This window comes from Thunnus thynnus, chromosome 1, assembly GCF_963924715.1.
Source record: "Thunnus thynnus chromosome 1, fThuThy2.1, whole genome shotgun sequence".
In the NCBI taxonomy this organism is placed as follows: domain Eukaryota; kingdom Metazoa; phylum Chordata; class Actinopteri; order Scombriformes; family Scombridae; genus Thunnus; species Thunnus thynnus.
This window is the reverse complement of record NC_089517.1, coordinates 9762834-9781261: the sequence shown is the minus strand read 5'-3', so window position 1 is coordinate 9781261 and position 18428 is coordinate 9762834. Positions and strand designations below refer to the sequence as shown.

Genomic DNA, 18428 nt, shown 5'->3' with positions numbered 1-18428 from the left:
GACATTGGTCTCAAAGCCTCTTTATCTTTAACATTTGAGTTTTTATACACGGATCTACAAAAGCTGCTATATTTACAGTCATTGCTGTAAACTTAGTGACAAAATTGACAACTTTGGAAAAGGCACACATCTTCAGCCAGTAAGATTTAGGACTAGAGGCCAGTACTCTGTTTCTTGTATGGGCTAAACATAGAAATAGTTAAAATGATCTCATTACTCTATTCCAACTCATTTGGGCTAATAAACACAGTTTCATGATTTATGATTCCCCCCCCCACAAAATACAACTTTTTATAAGTTTATTTATTTAGCAGGGACAGTGCTCATTAATCAACGGAAGAAAAATGTAAATGAGCCAGAGTTAGCCTAAAAGTTTCATTTTCATCTGTTGTCCCTGGCCAGGTGTTGAAAAGGCTACATAACATTAGAATAAAATAATTGATCCTATAAAATTCATGGTAAAATGTATTTTACAGTTTGGATATCCAAGGATACATTGCCTATTTAGGGTATTTGTGTGGCAATAACCTTTAAACATTGTAAAATGAGTTTATAAACATAATACTAGTGTCAAACCTTCATGTAAATATTTATTTAAAAAGTATTACTAACCAGTTTTGTGACCTTAAAATAGTGGCTTTGACAGTGTGCAGAGCTGCTCTTAACATTTTAATCATTGACAATGGCAAGTCTCACTTTGCATTTATGCAGGTCCATTGAAGCACATCCTGCAACCTTTCTCTGAATTACTACTGTATACTGTACATGCAGTCATGCAAACACAGAGCAGAATAATTTAAAGGATTTATACTCAAAATAAAAAGTTGCATTTTGATCTTAGATTACAAAACAATCTACAAGATTTTTATTTAATAACATTTTATGGTTGTCTTCTTTAGTGAATAGATCAACTGCTGACATTCACTGGAAAAAGCTAGTAAGTAGTAAGGTCAAGACTGAAAATCTGTGCTCATATTGGCATTTTATTCTTACTAAGTATGTATACTTCCTACTTACACTCACATATACCTGTTTTGGTGTGCTCCGTCCTCTACATCATGCTGCTGCTGCTGCTGCTGCTGTATATGGCCACTGCATTTAGTTAATTCAAGTCATTAGAGGAGACAAAACATGTTGACAGAGTCTCCCTGAAGAGATTCAGGCACTGATTACCTATAGAGCAATCATTTGTAATTGATTTAAAATGGTAAATGGACTGCATTTATATAGCACCTTTCTAGTCTTCCGACCACTCGAAGTGCTTCACTCTACATGTCAACATTCACCCATTCACGCACACATTCATTGACACATCATTCACACATTTTTTTTAAACTTTAGCTTCTATTAATTTTCTGACAGGAAATCTGTGTGTTTTTATGTCATTTAATGTTTTATTGTCTTTTGAATTATACAGTTTGCATAATTGTTTAATAAAATATACATGTTATACCAACAATTTATTACTAAAAATATATATATACTTTTTACATTTAAAGTAAAGACAGATACACAACAAACAACATTAAGCACAGTTTTGACGAGACAGATTTTTTAGGTCTAAGACAAATTGGACATGCAGATAGAAGTATCAGTGATGAAATATTTAAATATTTTAAGTTTTTAAAATACAGCTGATTTTATCTGCAATGTTTGTGATAAGTAAACATTTACAGAACATTGAGCAGCAGTAGCCAATAAGAGCTCATGAGGGGAAAGAGGTGTATGACGCTATTTGTTATCTCCTGTGCTCAATACTTATGAACACAACAAATTTAGGCTCATTGCGATTATATGGTCAGTGTCTTAAACATTTAGGCTTCAAGGACGCTTCGTATAAGCGCATTAGAAATAAAACCTCATTTCAGGGAGAAGCTTTTAATGCTTGACTGCTTGTCTGGGTCACATCCTTCAGGATCCTGCAGTGCAAGCAGTGCAGCATCTTATTTTTTTTTTTTGACAGCAATGTAGTGCTGGTCTTGCTTTTATTTGATTCTTTGAAACAGCTCAAAATATATAGTGGAATGGGACTCAATCTTCATTTGAAGCCAAACAGGAAAAGGTAATGTTCCATGTTACTGACAGATCATCATCCAATGTGCTCAGTAAAGGAAGATGTGTTGAAGAAATATGCTGATAGTCGTCAAAATCACTCCCACCGCCATGGCTGAGGCCCGTTGTGGAGCTGCAAGAGAAGAGAGGAGAGTTTACTTGAATATGTACAGAAAATTTAGAATTTAGATTTCCCTCAGAGTGACTTATAACAGACATCTTTGGAGTTTTTAAACATTTTTTTCAGGCAGCCAAGTCATTTTAAACCGTTTTTCTTTTAGGGAGGGCTTGCCTAAGCCTATTAAAGACTTAACAATAACTTTCATAGTGCCTTCTTGTGTTCCAGTGCATAAACTGTGCATTATATGGGCTCACAACTGTGTAAACCTTGGAGGGAGCAGTAAATTATTTCTCTACGATGTTATTAAAATGACTACAATAGGCACAAAGCACAAGGTAGTCCCCTCAAAAACAATTGGTTAATAGTTCTAAAATTTACTTCACAATTTACAATCAGCTACAATTTCAATGATGAAACTGGAACAAGAGCAGCTGTCACACTTTATTTTACAGGTGCTGTAATTTTACGCTAATTTCATGGAAATTTGCAGGTATTTAACTGTTGTTTTTTAGGACATACAGAGAGAGTGGTGCAATTTGGTACAAATTATAAGAAAAAACTGAATAAAATGTTAAATCGGTAAGTTGGTAGTTGATAGTGAGTATCCGCTCATTATATTTAAGTAATGCATAATTCTTAAGTTGGTTTAGTTGCTAGTTATTGTATTGTGGTTCATACCTAGTTGTTAATTTGCAAAAAATATTAATAATTTAGACTCTTAACAATTCTTTAACTGACATAAAATACTTTTTAGTTTTCAGTGTGTAGTTTTGTACGTCAAAGCACATAATAGCATGTTGGGTTGTTTCTTAAAAACTCTATAATGAGCGCATTTCCCGTATATTACCAAATTACATAACCCTGTCAAAGAAATGTCCTAAGAATTAACAGTTACACTGAAAACCAAATATTTTGTCAGTTTAAGTACTGACATAAGTAATTTTTGAAGAATTATGTATTAAAATATAATGAGTGGGTACTTACTATCAACTACCAACTTACCAATTTCACATTTCAGTTTCAGTTTTTTCTTATAATTTGTGCCACATTGCCCCACCCTCTCTGTAAAATGTCCTCAAAATCAACTGTTAAATACCTGCAAATTACTCTTTAGGGACCTATAAAATAAAGCATTAACAAAGCAGTTCAGCAGGCTGTGGTTCACGTACAAAGCTTTGTAATAAACATAAGATATTTTAACTTGAATAAATACTTAAATTATGAAAAAATAAGATCATACATTGAGGGGCCCCTTGTTGGCTCTGGGGACCAAAGTAGTCATTTAGTTTGTTTATGAAACCAGTTGTCCATTTGGCTAATATGAATGCTTGGTATGAAACAGCTCTTAAATAAAATATCGTTCACAGAAAAATAAAGGATTTGCTTGAAATTATACCGCCAGTAGTCAGTGGATTGATATTTCACTTAATAGATTATTACAAATTAACAAACAAAACAAAGAGATGGAGTTTTTTTTTACCATGTGAGGTGGTGGTGGTCTGGGCAGCTGTGGTAACAGCAGCAGTAGTAGTAGTAGTGGTAGTAGTTGTTGTAGTTGGTTTAGTAGTAGTGGTAGTGCTGGGAGCGGCTGTGGTTGGTCCTGGAGTGGTGATCACAAGGCTAATAGGTCCTGAGTTGATGGTGTAGGTTTTCGTAAACACACTGTTAACCAGCGATCTGTGATTAATGGCGCGGGTGCACAGGTCAGGACACTTCTCTGAGGGGAGGGTGGCGATGCACAGATTGACTGTGCACTGGACATACATCTGTACAGCACAAAACAAATAGATATTAGTTAGTGGAGTGGAGGCAGCTTCAAAACATTTTAGAATTGCACAACACATCTTCAAATATTTATGAGACATTAGTCACTGTTTGACAGCATACTGTAACAATACACATATTTGAAAAATGGAAATTATTAAAGAAGTGGAAACCAAGGCAGTGTTTGATCCTCACACAAACATGAGATTTCTAGCGGATATTTATGAAATGCAAACCAACAGGCTTGGGTTAGTTAAGTAACAACATGCCGATGCTGAGAGGAATGTTATTAATTTTGCGCTTAGTCATGGGACTAAAGTTATTACAAGTCATCATATCAGGGACATGAATGTCCGTCCCAAATGTCATGACAATATATCCAGGAAATTTCAGCCTTGCTGAAAGTTGTGGACTGGACTGAAACTTCCATCCAAACAGCCGCTAGTATGGCAAAAAATTTATGCAAACCATCAATTCTACAGAGAAAAATGTAATCATAGACATTTGACAGAACAATTTACCACAAATGTTTGTATATAAGTCAAAGATGCTCTAATACTTTTGGACCAAGTCTCAGGTCTTGACTTGAGATTAAGCTGACGGAGCATTTATACAAAAACATTTTACTAGACTTTTTAAAAGCACTAATTCCTCACACAGTGGGCAATTGAGTTGTACCATCCATTGTCTTGTTTAAAACCGAGTGGGCAGAATGAAAAATTGGTTATTTCTAATAGTAAGCACAACAGACAAGTGAAAACACACTTAAAATACCGGTAAAAAAAGTAAATATTAAACAAAAATGAAAATTGTCTCTTTGAATAACTAAAAGCAGGAACTAGTACATATATAGAGGAAAAAACTATAAGCTACTTATTTATGTGTATAGGCTAATTCATTTCATAATAAAAGGAAAATTTCACTAATTTCTTGATAAATTCTCTTGTCCTGTTTTGTTGTGTTAGATGTGATTGTTGTAAATGAATGATGTTTGTGATGCTGCCGTTTTGGCAAGGTCGCCCCTTGTGAAAGAGATGATGTATCTCAAGAGACTTCCTGCTTAAATAAACATCATATTAAAAAAACCCAACAAAAAACATCTGAATTTAGAGTTTTTCACACGTTATTCTGTTGCCAGCACCTGCAAGTGAAAGTATGTATTAGGTCATGGAGATGTTGTGTGCAGCCCTGTTATATTATTTATGATTCATGAAAGACGTAACATGTGTGTTGCATGAAAGTACAGACCGTTGATCCTTGGGTCTCCAGGGTGCTCAAATCAAGGCGGTAGACTTTGGAATTGCTTTCTGTTGTAACAACCTCCAATGTGTTGCTGGATGTTGTACATCTGAAAGAGAAATAGTGAAAGAACTACCTGAGTTTATAGGATAAGCTTCAAACTCAGAGACAGCTAAAACAGATGTACACATAAGTTGTGTGTGAGTCAATATTTCTTTCAGACTGTTTCATATCTATCTTCTTCAAAATAGTAACCTCAAACTATTACAGTCAACAAGTGATTTGTTACTGACCCTTGCTCCAGAATGGGGTTGGATACAGAAAAGTCTTCCGCTTCAGACTCCATGCAATTGCTCACTACCATCTCAGCACGATCAACGCTGCAGTTGGACATCACATGGAGGTCCAGCTGGTTGATCCTGGCCCCGATGGCGTCATAGATGCCAGTGCTGTTAACGGAGAAGTCTGAGGTACTGTTGGAGGTGCTGTTTGATGTGCTGTAGCTCCTTGATAGTGATTCCAACTCTCGACGCACTCGTTCTGGTGAGAATCGGAGGGAGCGCAACTTCGGGTCGCGTGTGAATTGTGCCAGGGGCCCTTCTCCTGGTAAGTGAAATTCTATCCAAAACCTAACCTCACCAAAGGTTTCCTTTTCTGTGGGCATGCTGATCTTGTGCTGTGGTCCTTTGGCCTGGACTCCAGGAATCCGGCAGGCCAGGGGGAGGACGAGGGAGGGCTCGCGGCTGACCATGGTGTACGGACGCACACTTTTCAAGGTGTTGGTGTAAACCAGCTCTGAACCAGAGTGCTGGAAGACAGGAGAGAATGAGGAAGTCTACAGTTTGAATTCACATTCAGCTGAAAAACCTGTTGATGCAAAGTGAATTTTAAGAGTAACTTAACACCAGATTGTTTTATTGCCATGTCTGGTTTAAAGTTTCCTGTCACTTTCACCTCTGATGCTTGGTGTAGTGCATCACTGCAGCAAGGTGAAAACTGAAACCACTTGAGGTCAGCAAAGTCAAGATTTTCAAGGGTGTTAAGTTGCTCTTTAAGTACTGCTATGATCCTTTTCTTATCGTCATAAATAGATGAAGACAGGAAGATATAAACCACAGAACTTGAAACAAATAATATTTTATTCAATAATTTACATTGGGGGTCAAAAATAGCCAATAATGACATTGAAATTGTAGAAATTGTAGAACTTTTCGTACATAGTCTCTCAGGGGTAAAAAGGGCATCACTGTCTAGGCTATTATGGCTAATATGAATGTGGACACCACCAAACCATCATTAAAGTTTTAAGTAAGTACTACAACATAGTTAACCAACATAGTTAATCATTGTTTGATTTGAAATCCAGTGTGCCAGAGTACAGAGCCAAAACACCTACACCTACATGCCAAGATGGCTTGTAGGGTTGAAAATAGTCAAAGAAAGAAAGAAAGAAAGAAAGGTGGAGTCTGTTACCACAGTTTTGGTGCCGCAGCCACTCAAGGGGATGCGTGCAGTCAGGTGTGTGCTGTTGTAGGTGACGGGACAGGTGGGGCTGTTGAGCTGCAGTTCGGCCAGGTTGATGTTGCTCAGTGAGGTGACAGGAAGCACCAGAGACATCTCTGTGTTCTCACACTTCAACTCTGCAGGCAGACAGCAGCACATTCTTAGATGATCAATAATTAGTTTCACTCACAGACATAATGAGCACACTCGTCATTAGGCAAGATCTGAATCATACACAAGACTTGATTATAATGAAGTGTGATTATAATGAAATGAATATTTTCTCAACCTGTTCCGGTAGGTAGGGTCCTCATTTCTCCTGAAAATATTAGGAAAGGCATGTTTTAATAGTCATTAGGTAATAGTGAATATTTTCTGAGAAACTCTAGTGATTGGTACAGGAGTGTATTGAGAGCTACAGTACAGTAAAGCATATCTGGCGTCTTATGACATTTGTAGGAAGCTAAAGGTCTTACTTTGGTACAGCCACATGCATCTGGGCTCTGACTGCAAACTGGAAAGACAAGAAGTGCAAATCAGACCACGTCATGTGCTAAATATACTTTCTTCAAGAAATAATTTAACTAGAAGTATAATCAGGTGTACTTATGAATAATAGACCATATTGAAAAAGCTCATATAAATTCCCGAGACTTAAAAAACAACCTTACTTAATATTTTTCTAAAGTATCTACAACCTTAATTCCTCCTGCTCATGAGTGTGAAAGTAATTCTGGCAGTATGAGTACAATTCAGTTCACAGGACAACCTACCTCTTGGTATTCGCAACAAAGCAGACAGGCAAAAGACGAGTCAGCTTGTTTTCGGAGCGGACCCAGGCCATGGTCATGGTCGCCAGAGGGCCGACTGATACGAAGCCAGTCCTGAAGAGTGCAGGTGGGCCAACCACCGCTATCTCTGAAACACTGCAAATATAGAGAGAAACCTTTAAATTCGGCTGTCATAACTGTATTTAAAACAGTTTGCTTAAAGGCTTAGTACACCCTTGGTAACACACACAGATACATTGAATTATTGTGCCTGATTAGATCTCAGCTGTGTAAGAAATCACTTCCCTGTTCATAGACAGACACTTATGAATTATTGTCATTTTGCGTCATCATTGACAGGTGCAGGTGTAGAGTTGCACAACAGTAATTGTCACATCTATAAAAGATGACACATTGCATTGTGTTCATGTCATGGACACATTCCGTTGTGGGACTTTTGTAGGCTCTATATGAGGCATATGTTTCAGACACTCAAATAAAGTGAATTTGGATGCAGCCCTCCTTTCAGGACCATATGGGTGTGTACAGACTGCACTTAATTATCTCCCAGACTCTCCAGTTAGTTTGGTTGTAAATGTTAGGGTGAGGTAAATTATGCTTTTATTACTCCTATAGACCTTTATCACAGAAGACGCTTTGACATATCACAGTAGGAAAAGCGCAGGCGTAAAATAATCAAACTATTGATAGCTGAATTCCATTTAGCTGTTTCAGTTTCAGGCTCCTGGTATTGTGCATGCCGACTTACTGTCATACCATCATGATTTACTGGGACACTTGAAAAGAACAGAGTCATTATTAATGACATTATTAACACCTGTGCTTTTTCTATTATCATAAGTCAAAATGTCTGCTGTGAAAAAGGCGTGTTGCTACATGAAGTATGGTGGCCTCAAGAAATTCTAGCATAGCTCCCCTCGCCTTCAACTTGAGCAGAGGTCTTATCAGCAAGAATGACTGAAAACACCTGTGTGGGTGTGCAGGGCCTTTAGGCAATTCTATTTATGAAGCACATTTCATTCCTGGTGAATGCACTTTGAACGACAGGTTCACATTTTTTTAAAGTCTGTCTTAAAATGATATTCAGGTGCCCAAATGAACATTGAAATAGGTTTTTCTTGCCATAATTATTCCTCTTATTCATACTGGCCATTAGAAGATCCCTTCATAATACACTTACAATGTAATTGATTGAGGCCAAAATCCACAGTCTACTACATACAAAAATGTATTTAAAAGTTTATCTGAAGATAGTATGAAGTTTCAGCTGTCCAAATTGTTCAAATCAAGTAGATATCTTTCATCGTTACAGTCTTTTTAGTGCCTAAGTCCCTCTTTTTGTTACTATACTTCCACCGCAGCTAAACAGGGAAACACAAAGAAGGAATTTGATGCTAAAATGTGGCAGATATCCACTTGATATGATTAACTCAGACTGCTGAAGCCTCATATAAGCTTCAGATAAACTTTTAAATGCATTTTTCCATTTGTTCATATGGGCACCTGACTGTTGTCTTAAGACAGACTTGTAACATTGTGAACCTATCCTTTAAGTTAGTGTATTATGCTCCGTTCATGTGATACTGTATGATTCAGAGCAGCAAAGCCTCGATCACTGGCAGTGACATCTAAATAAAATCCAGTATTAACACTATTCAGCTACAATTCAACTACTTTAAAATGAGCTATGCTCTCTGTGTTTGTGTGTGCTTTCACTTAACAAACCTCTACAAATATGTAACGCAACATAAGAAGCTAAGTTAGGCTTTTTATATGATGGCTAGCGGTGGAGGTAACCATCTTGGAATAATGTATGGATGCCCCTGAGTCGGAATAACAGGAGTTTTTCTTGTTCTCTGTCGAAATTGCATGAATGCAGCACTAGTGAATATGCAATGCTTCCTATTTAACTCCATATAGAGAAACAAAAGAGATAAGTTTGTCCTGCTAACTGTCACCTGCCACTGGAACAATATGGGTTTTGTCAAAAATGTTTCATGTGGAAACACAAAGATGACATTAAGACACACCTCTCCAGTCGTGACATAAAGTTGGCGTTGAATTTGACCTCCTGGAATGGCAGGACAAACATCGTCGAGTCCTGTTTGGGGGTCTCATCTGTCGTCATAGGTTCAGCACTGCAGCTAGAAGACGCCTCCTCCACTGGAGGGAAAGGAGAATAAGAGACGAATATGTTAACAGCATAAAAAAAAGTTAATTATATTTCTCATTTTTACAGAGAAAGGACTTAAATGGGATAGAACATGAACTTAAAATATACATTTTATGCCTCTATAGTTACCAGTTCTTACTCTGCATGTCTGTGCGGGCATATAGACAACATAAATGCCTTTAATAATTTAATAATGCCTTGGCAGACTCACCAGTGAGAGAGAGGTGCACGGGGACAGAGCTGAGGGGTTTGTTGTCTATGACATGGCTTGTTTTGGGCACAGGAATCAGGTCTTCCGCCATCAGGTAGATAAAATATCGTCCTACTGGTGCATTTCCGGTGAATCTCAGCATACATTTCTCCTGGTAAAAAAAAGAGATCAGAGGTCAAGCAGAATGTGATTGTAATGAGTCAATAAGCAAATCATGTGAATAAACAAAACAGATTTAAACCACAGAAATGCATTTAATGAACAAGTTGGATTATTCAAATTAACCTAGACAGTCAGGCTGCTGTTGAGTTTTTAAAATGCTTCTGGAGAGGTGGGCGAGGCAAGGAAGTCAACGCACTGCTGAGTGTTGGACCGCAAAATATGATCACTATTTATTCATTGAGACTTGTACATTTTACTGGCAGGTTTCTGTTTATGGGCCCTCCCTATGCTATCCAAACAAACAAACACTGTCAATCTTGTCCTCCCTGATTACTGAGCTAGTTTGGTACATAGCGATCTCTTAAAGTAAGCTTGATTTTGTTTATTTAATCACTGCTGCAAGTTGCTTCAACACTTCTCCCAGTGTTTGAAAATTACCTTTAAAGCAACTTGTTTACTTTGCTGTTTACTTTAAAAAAAAACTACATGTAGTTTTGCAATAATGTGGATTTATATCCAGTGGTAGTAATTAATTACATTTTCTTAAGTACTATAATTAAGTTCTATTTTATGCTACTTTATAGTTATACATCACCACATTTTAGAGGAAAATATTGTACTACATTCATCTGACAGCTAAAGTTATAAGTTTTTCTGCAGGTAAAGATTTTACACACAGAACAAGTTTAATCATACTGCTTACAAAAATGCGATTTAATCAATTCAATAAAGATTTGCAAAAGCTCACTGAACAAAAACGTAGATAAATGTGTTATTGTATATACCATTTAAGGAAATTCTCAAGTCAGACTCACCTCATCCAGTTCTATAAAAGAGTGCTGAGGGCAGCTGACACACTCTCCCTGGTCGGCGCGGGCGAAGCGACAACGCACCTTGTCCCCATCCAGGTCTTTCACCGCCAGATGAAAGTGGTGAGGGCAGTTCACACGGGCCCTGAACCCACAGCACAAGAGATGATCAGATCCACACATCACACATACAGTCACAATAGACGAGACGAACAAAAGTGGATACGATAAAGGTGAGGTGATTAACTGAACTATTGCAAAGTTAGAGACTTGATTTGAAATCTCAAGAGAATGTTTGTAAAGCTGATTATGAGTATGTTTGATTTATTCACACCTCTGCAACTCTTATTCAATGCTTTTAACTACAGTAAGCCCTCATTTCCCTTAATATTTTAGTTTGGTGGCCATACTCCTTGATGCGTTTTGTGAATCGCACAAGTTTCATATTTTTGATGTGCAATTTAAGTAAACGGCGCCGACTTTTTACAACACTGGAGAGGATAATGTCTTAATTATATTGTTTACTACAACAATGGCACTTAAGTGTCTGTGTTTGTGTACATTACCTTATCGGGGGTGGGAGAGCAACATAAGCAGGTTGGTTGAGTCTCCCGCTGTTAGTCCGAATCTTTGGTCCTGCGTTCATTGAAACATGAAACTCTGTGTTGGTCCTAAAGGAAAAGAAGGGAGTATAAGAATAAATGAAACTCGCTGTGCTGACAGTACAAAGTGCTAAAGGCAGAATTACCACAGGAATGTTAAAGAAATAAAATTGCTGAGGACCCAGAAAAACCAGTTGTGAGACATGAATCACAGTAACCAATCAAATAGGTATGAGCAATTTTCCATTGATAAAGATTTCTCACAGATGTAAAAAAAAACAAAAACCTTAAAGGACTGGTTCACAATGTTTCAAGTCTGTCTTAAAACAACAGGTTTTCCTCGCTGTAATCATTCCTCCTGTTCATACTGACTATTAAAAGATCCCCTTCAAATGTGCTTTCAATGTAAGTGATGGGGGACAAAATCCACAGTCTGTCCACACAGTCATTTTGTACAAAAATGCATTTAAAAGTTGATCTGAAGCTTATATGAGGCTTCAGCAGTCTGAGTTAGTCATATCAAGTAGATATCTACTTGACATGACTAACACTACATGACGGCTGAAAGATATCTACTTGATTTGACTCATTTGGATGGTTGAAGCTTCATATTATCTTCAGATAAACTTTTAAATACATTTTTGTTCAGAAGGAGGACTGTGGATTTTGGCCCCCATCACTTACATTTTAAGTGCCTTATGAAGGGATCTTCTGATGGTCAGTATGAACTGGAGGAATGATTACAGCAAGAAAAACCTGTTACAATGTTCATTTGGGCAGCTGACTGTTGTTTTAAAACAGACTTGAAAAATTATGGACATGTCTCTTATTTATCCACAGTTTATTAATATAATCAAGATCTGTATAATTATTATAATTACTACAATTGTTAACTTTAACTGTCAAGATTAAATAATGTCAAACTAAGCCACAAATTGCTGTGATTATTAAGCTACTTTGTCAGAGTAAATAACGGACACATATGAGTTATATCTGGGCAAGATAAAACAACCAAAAGCCAAAGAACAAAGAGTTTCTCCTTGTTAACGTTATTTACTTGCAACTACTTGCATGTTGCACTCCAAAACATCATAAAACAGGAAGTGGCAACAATAAAAGATGAAAATCAGAGCGGCCATTCTTGTTCAGGTTATTGGTTAAAAAATCTGCAGATGTAAAAGAATGAATGAATGAATTTCAGATGTTTGAGGTTAAAGGTCCAGACAGTGTATGCAGGTCTCATACCCTAAAGTGATGGTGGCGTTGTAGTTACTGGGGACACTTTTCCACCACTGGCGGACACACCAGCCAGATTCGGGTTTGGTGCCATTGAAAGGTAAGGAGGTAGTGTGGAGCATACAGTCATCACCTATAACACACAGCCCACTTAATAATGGACATGGATTGGGAGCGATGACAGTGAAATGAGCCCGCACCTACAAGAAGCAAAGAGGAGAATGACAAACGTGTCTTTGCGTGCAGTGACGGAATTTATGACCGAGTTAAGTGAATTCAGCTGAGGATGAAGAACCTGTAGGGTGAGATCAGTCTGTTCTTAGTCACAAAGATAAAACAGATATTTACAGCCAGTATTATGTACTTCATGAGGTATCACAATACTACAAAACATAAAACGCCAGATGGTCTATATTATCTTTTATAAATCAATAGTAAGATACAGTAAGGAGCGTTTATGGCCCAGTGAAAGTTGATGGTACAGTGAAAATGTAACAATGTGCAAGCAAAACACAAAATTTCATCCCTTAGATATCCTTAATTTCTCAATTAAATCAAGTCTAATAATTCATTAAAAATTCCAAATCCCAAAAAAGTAAGCGTTAGTATCCCTTATATTGTTTAGTTCAAATTTGACCAATGCTTACAATTGAGAGCATTAAAAACACCTTAAAAACACCTTTGTTTTACCCTGAAATTTTTCCTAATGTGACCCAGAATATACAAAAATGGAAATGTTTCAACTTTGTTATTTCATTTTTGTGCAGCTGATACATATTTTTAGATTTAGGTTGTTCTTGGTTAAATGTTGTATTTATTTAAAAATTCAAAAATCACCACTCAGAAATGTTGAAATCATGATGGCTTTTATGTTTTCCTGTTTAAGTTAACATAAGACCATAATATAGTGCGATTGTGAATGTTTTTTCACTGTAAACAAATGGTGTAAAAGAATACACTCTCTCTGCCCTCCGAAAGCTTAGTAAATGAATCAAATATTTATTAATGACATGATGATAAGGTATTTATGAATGTAAAATAGATTTGTGGTTCAGATGTTTGGTATAAAGACTAATTATGAGCGAATACTGTGAAGGGTCAGAATATGAACAGTATGTACGAGTTAAGGGATTAAATCAAGGATTAAGAATCAAAATGTTTTTCATTTTTCTGTTTTGATTGTTTACAGAGTTATTAATGGGTTTAATATGGCTATTGAATAATAAATTCATTGATTACAATAAATCTTAGTAATTTTGATAATTAATGGATTAATGGATCTTAATTAAAGACTCTGAGTTGGCTTTTCTGCTAAAATGGCTGTGAGTTTCTAAAAATAAAATTAAACTGAAAAAAATTTGGTTTTGGGAGTTAAGTTTGTTTAATAAGTGGTTTCTGTCAAAAAAGATTCTTTGTTAAAACTGATACTTTCTTCCTCTGTTAATGAATGCTTGAGAACATTTTAATAGGATTCAGTTAAGGAGAAATTAAATAATACATTTATTCTAAGGAATATGAGGTTTGTAGAGAAATACAATTACAATAGAAATAATGAGAAATACCTGTAAAATTCCTAATTTGGATGGTTTCCAAAGATCATTTAAAACTATGGATTTCTAGATGCAAATAATAGAGTATGATGTTGATATATGAAATGATAACTTTAGATTCCTTTGAGCTTTGTAACAGCAGCAAATAGTTGTTAATTATTATCAATAATATAGAAAAATGTAAAACAGGCTGTCTACCAGTCCCACAGAGTAAGACTGTGAACTCAAAGACAACTTTACAGAAAATTTTGAGAAGAAAATGACGCCCACCGTTTTCCCTCCATCACTTTCCAGGGGCACAGCATGGACTGTCATCCCCAGAGAGGTAGCCTCGCAGGCAGGGCCTAACCAGAACAGAGCCAGGCCCTGCAACAGGATGCTCAGACTGGATCTAACCAACACCCAGCTCCTCACTGAGACAGGAAATACACAGAGAGGGAGGTTAACCAGTCACAATTCATACATAAGCTCTAAAATGTATTGCTAATAAATCAAAGTAACTAAGACTTACCCAGCATAATGAGTCTTGACACTTTCTGAAATAAGGAGGTTGTCTGTACGGGATGGTGATGTGATGAAGATGTTATGTAATTATGGTCTTGAACAAACTGTGAGAGAGATGATAAAGGAGTGTTGATTGATGCTTGGGTTACAACCAGCACCTCTGCAATTCATGGTATTGCATGTCAAAAAAGAAGTATGTCATGATAAGGTATGTCTGACCTATTTAAGTTTGAAAGGTTGAAATGATAAAGATGGAGCAGATCCAAGCAGCACAACCCGCCACTCTCCACAAATTAGAGAACAATCAGTATTACTATTGAATTATTATTTTGCAGAACAGTGTGAAGGATAATTTAAAGCCTTCACCACCGGTAAAGCATATCATATAAGGTTTAAATCGGTTATTTCAACATGTATGCAATTGAAATTGGTGGCGTGTCTTTGAGCAGGTGATGCTTGTTTAATAAATCTGACTGTCCTTGAGCTCCAACACCCACCATTACAGCCTGAGATACACAATATTAGAGCAAACGTGAACACAAATTTACAAGAAACATTCAAAATTCACATACACCTAAATTCGAATGCTGGAGGAGCGGAGGGAGTTACAATTTTTAGAGATGCAGGAGTGTTGAGGAGCAGTGTGAGGATTAAAGATTTCACAATGAAACGAGTTCCACGCTACGGCCACGTAGCGCCTTGTTGAATTCGATCAGTTGTGGACACTTATGATTAGATGGAACATCTGACATAAAACTGCTCGATAACATGTCTGATTATAATTTAAAAAAAAAATTATAATATAAATGTTACTTATCCCCAATTCACAAGAAAAAAACAGACTTTTGTGGTAAAGTGAAGCAGCTGAGTTGTCAGTCTTTATATATATGTACAGACATAATGACAGTCTTTCCTGTCTGATTGTTGCTTTCGTTGTCAGCATTTGACCTTCATCTTTTTAAACTCTTCCATCATCAACCATCAACAGGATGTTCCTTACAGAAGCTGCCCATTAATGGTTGTGCAACTCTGTTTCAACAACATGTACACAGAAGTCAATGCTAATAATGGAGGAGACTGCAGAGGTGAAGGGAGTTACACTGCAAAGGCAGGTTAGGCAGAACTGTTGAGGAGCAATTACATTTATGATTGGATGGTATATGGAACATCTGACTAATCTAATATTACTTAAAAAAGGAAGAAATGAAAGAAATACATGTTATTTATCTATTTCACAAGTAAAAACACAGACTTTTGTGGTACACAGAGACGGATAATATACTATATATATATATATATATATATATATATATTCCATCTGTTGGTTTGGAGTTATAAATGTCAGCGTTTCAGTCACTAACTGACCTTTGTCTCCAACAATCAACAGGATATTCCTCACAGAAACTGCTCATTAATGATTTTGGAACTTTTCAAAAGGAGCAGAGAGCTCGCTTAGAGAAATGAGCACCACGGATGATTACACGGACTGTCTTGTAGAATTAGAAGTCGTGGACTTTTATGATTGGTTGGTGTGTAAAGCGTGATGTCAAAACAAAAAATATTATTTTTTTATCAGCCAAAAGTAACAGAACAAGTGATTTAACAGATGTAGACATGACCAGACACTGTGTCTGTCTTTTCAAATGCGCTTTTTTTGCAGATTCCTAGTATTTTGTCACAAATGTTATTTTTCCATGAGTAAAAACACAGGCAGTTACGTGATTCAGTCCTAAATCTTAAATGAAACATCAGCTTTCCCTCACTGCATATATACACAGTATATGTCAGTAGTGGACTAAGCTAAATCTTTTCCAGATTTGTTGTTTTGAGTTGTTTTGAATTGTCACCATTTCAGTCATTGTTGCAGACTGTTTTTTCACTAATAGTCGACAAGATGTTCCTTACAAAAACTACTCATTCATGTTGTTTAACTTTTGCTTTTGCCATTTCTTCTTCTTCTATGGCTAGTGATTGTTTGCCATTTGAAGATGTACATTTATATCACGATTTTCACTGTTTTTACAGCGGCTCCAAGATTTTGGATCAATCCTAAGGAGCTAAATATCTCACAAACTCCTTACAAACACATTTTAATTGATTTGATATGACATTGCTTCATGGCCTTTGACTAATTGTATTGTACAAATACTACAAGTGTTATCTTTTACCATTTACAAAAACTATGTTATGTTATATATGCCTTGATTACCTAGAGCACAAATGGGGAAAATACTGCAGGGCCCTCAACCATCAAGAGCACGAAAGACAGTTACAAATGCAGATGTATTTAAATATCTTTCTAATTCAAATCAAAATATGTGTCAGTGTAGGTTAAATTAAAATTAAAAACAGACTCTTGGGCCAGAAACAAACATTTCCATCCACTCATCAATTTCCAGAGAACCACGCCTGCGAGAAAAATAGTCTCATTTCCGTCTCATCTCTAAAATGTTGAAAATCAAATTGAGTACATACAAATACTGAGTTGTGACATTTGTATTGTTTATCTTTGTTTACATTAGATACTGCTGATGGCAACGGGGGCCTATTGTAAATTTTCGCTCGAGGCCCCTCAGCAGGTTAATCTGGCCTTGATCTTACGTCATAAAACTGTGATGTTTCTACATTATTGGGACATGCAGTACATTAAAAAGGTTTTTATTATACCTTAAACCCACTAAAAGTACATTTTAATTAATTGTGGCACATCACATAGCACTAGTGTCACTTGCTAAAGAGGTAAAATGGTCCAACAAATCTTACGTTTTGAGAAGAACGTCTTTGAATATTTTTGTTATTACCGAGCTGAGCAGCTCATCTTTTACTTTTGTTTTCTTACAAGACAGGTTCAAAACTGGAAGCTACATATTTCAGGAGCATGGCTGACTGAAGTATGCTGAGCTTCTAACAAAGCGTTTAAGAACGGAAATAATTTACTCTCAGATACAAGACATTGGTTGTATAAAACTTTTTGCTTACAACAAAGTGACAAAAGCATTACATTGTCAGCTGCTTCTAAAAGCCTTAATCAAGTTGTCTTTCTTTGCTCTTTCTTTTCTGCTCAACATTTGCTCCGTTAAAGTTGCTGTTGTACAATTATTTCAGGTTATAACAATTTAAATCTTGTTTTTTTTGAGTTTGGTGGAACAGGAGCTTGTTTTACTTTAAATTAAGTTCATCATTACAAGAACTAGTGTGAGACTACCAATTAATTTGCTTAAACACTATATACATTTGCTACCTTACTTATAGTTGTGCAAAATCTTTGCGAATACTGAAACCTTCAGACCACATAAATATACCAAGTCTACCAGTTTTGGTGCTGATATTACAAAATTTAGTCTCTTAAAATCTCCACAAACTATTTAACACACACTGAAATACAGCAAACAAAACAGGAAGTCAAAAATATCTAATACAGAAGTTAAATTAATCCCATTACCTTAAGCCACCAGCCACACAATCAAACGCTTCAAAGTACTATCTAAGATTGAGATCTCGACTGGCTTCAAACAGGAAGTATGAAGAGCTTACAGTAGCCTTGTGGTCCTACATACGTCTTATGAGTGAAGGTGGAGTTAAGCTGAATTTAGACTGAAGGAATGAAGTAAAACTGGCCGGACCAGAGACTGTAAAAGAGGCATGACAATAGATGCACGTCAAGAGGAGGACTTGTGATACGGATAAGTGTAATTTCAAGTTCAACTGATG

At 36.4% G+C, this 18428-nt stretch overlaps 1 protein-coding gene across 1 annotated transcript; it reads right to left on the bottom strand.

Moving 5' to 3' along the window:
• Nucleotides 1–1451: 1451 nt before the first annotated feature.
• LOC137188897 (mucin-3A-like) lies at nt 1452–12964 on the bottom strand. Its single transcript, XM_067598487.1, has 13 exons — nt 12673–12964; nt 11392–11496; nt 10832–10970; nt 9855–10005; nt 9501–9633; nt 7453–7605; nt 7156–7193; nt 6969–6998; nt 6650–6816; nt 5470–5984; nt 5186–5285; nt 3654–3939; nt 1452–2185 (listed from the first exon to the last, which is right to left on the bottom strand). The coding sequence occupies exons 1-13, from the start codon at nt 12783–12785 to the stop codon at nt 2103–2105; spliced, it is 2013 nt and encodes a 670-aa protein (XP_067454588.1). The 5' UTR covers nt 12786–12964; the 3' UTR covers nt 1452–2102.
• Between the last annotated feature and the right edge of the window lie 5464 nt (nt 12965–18428).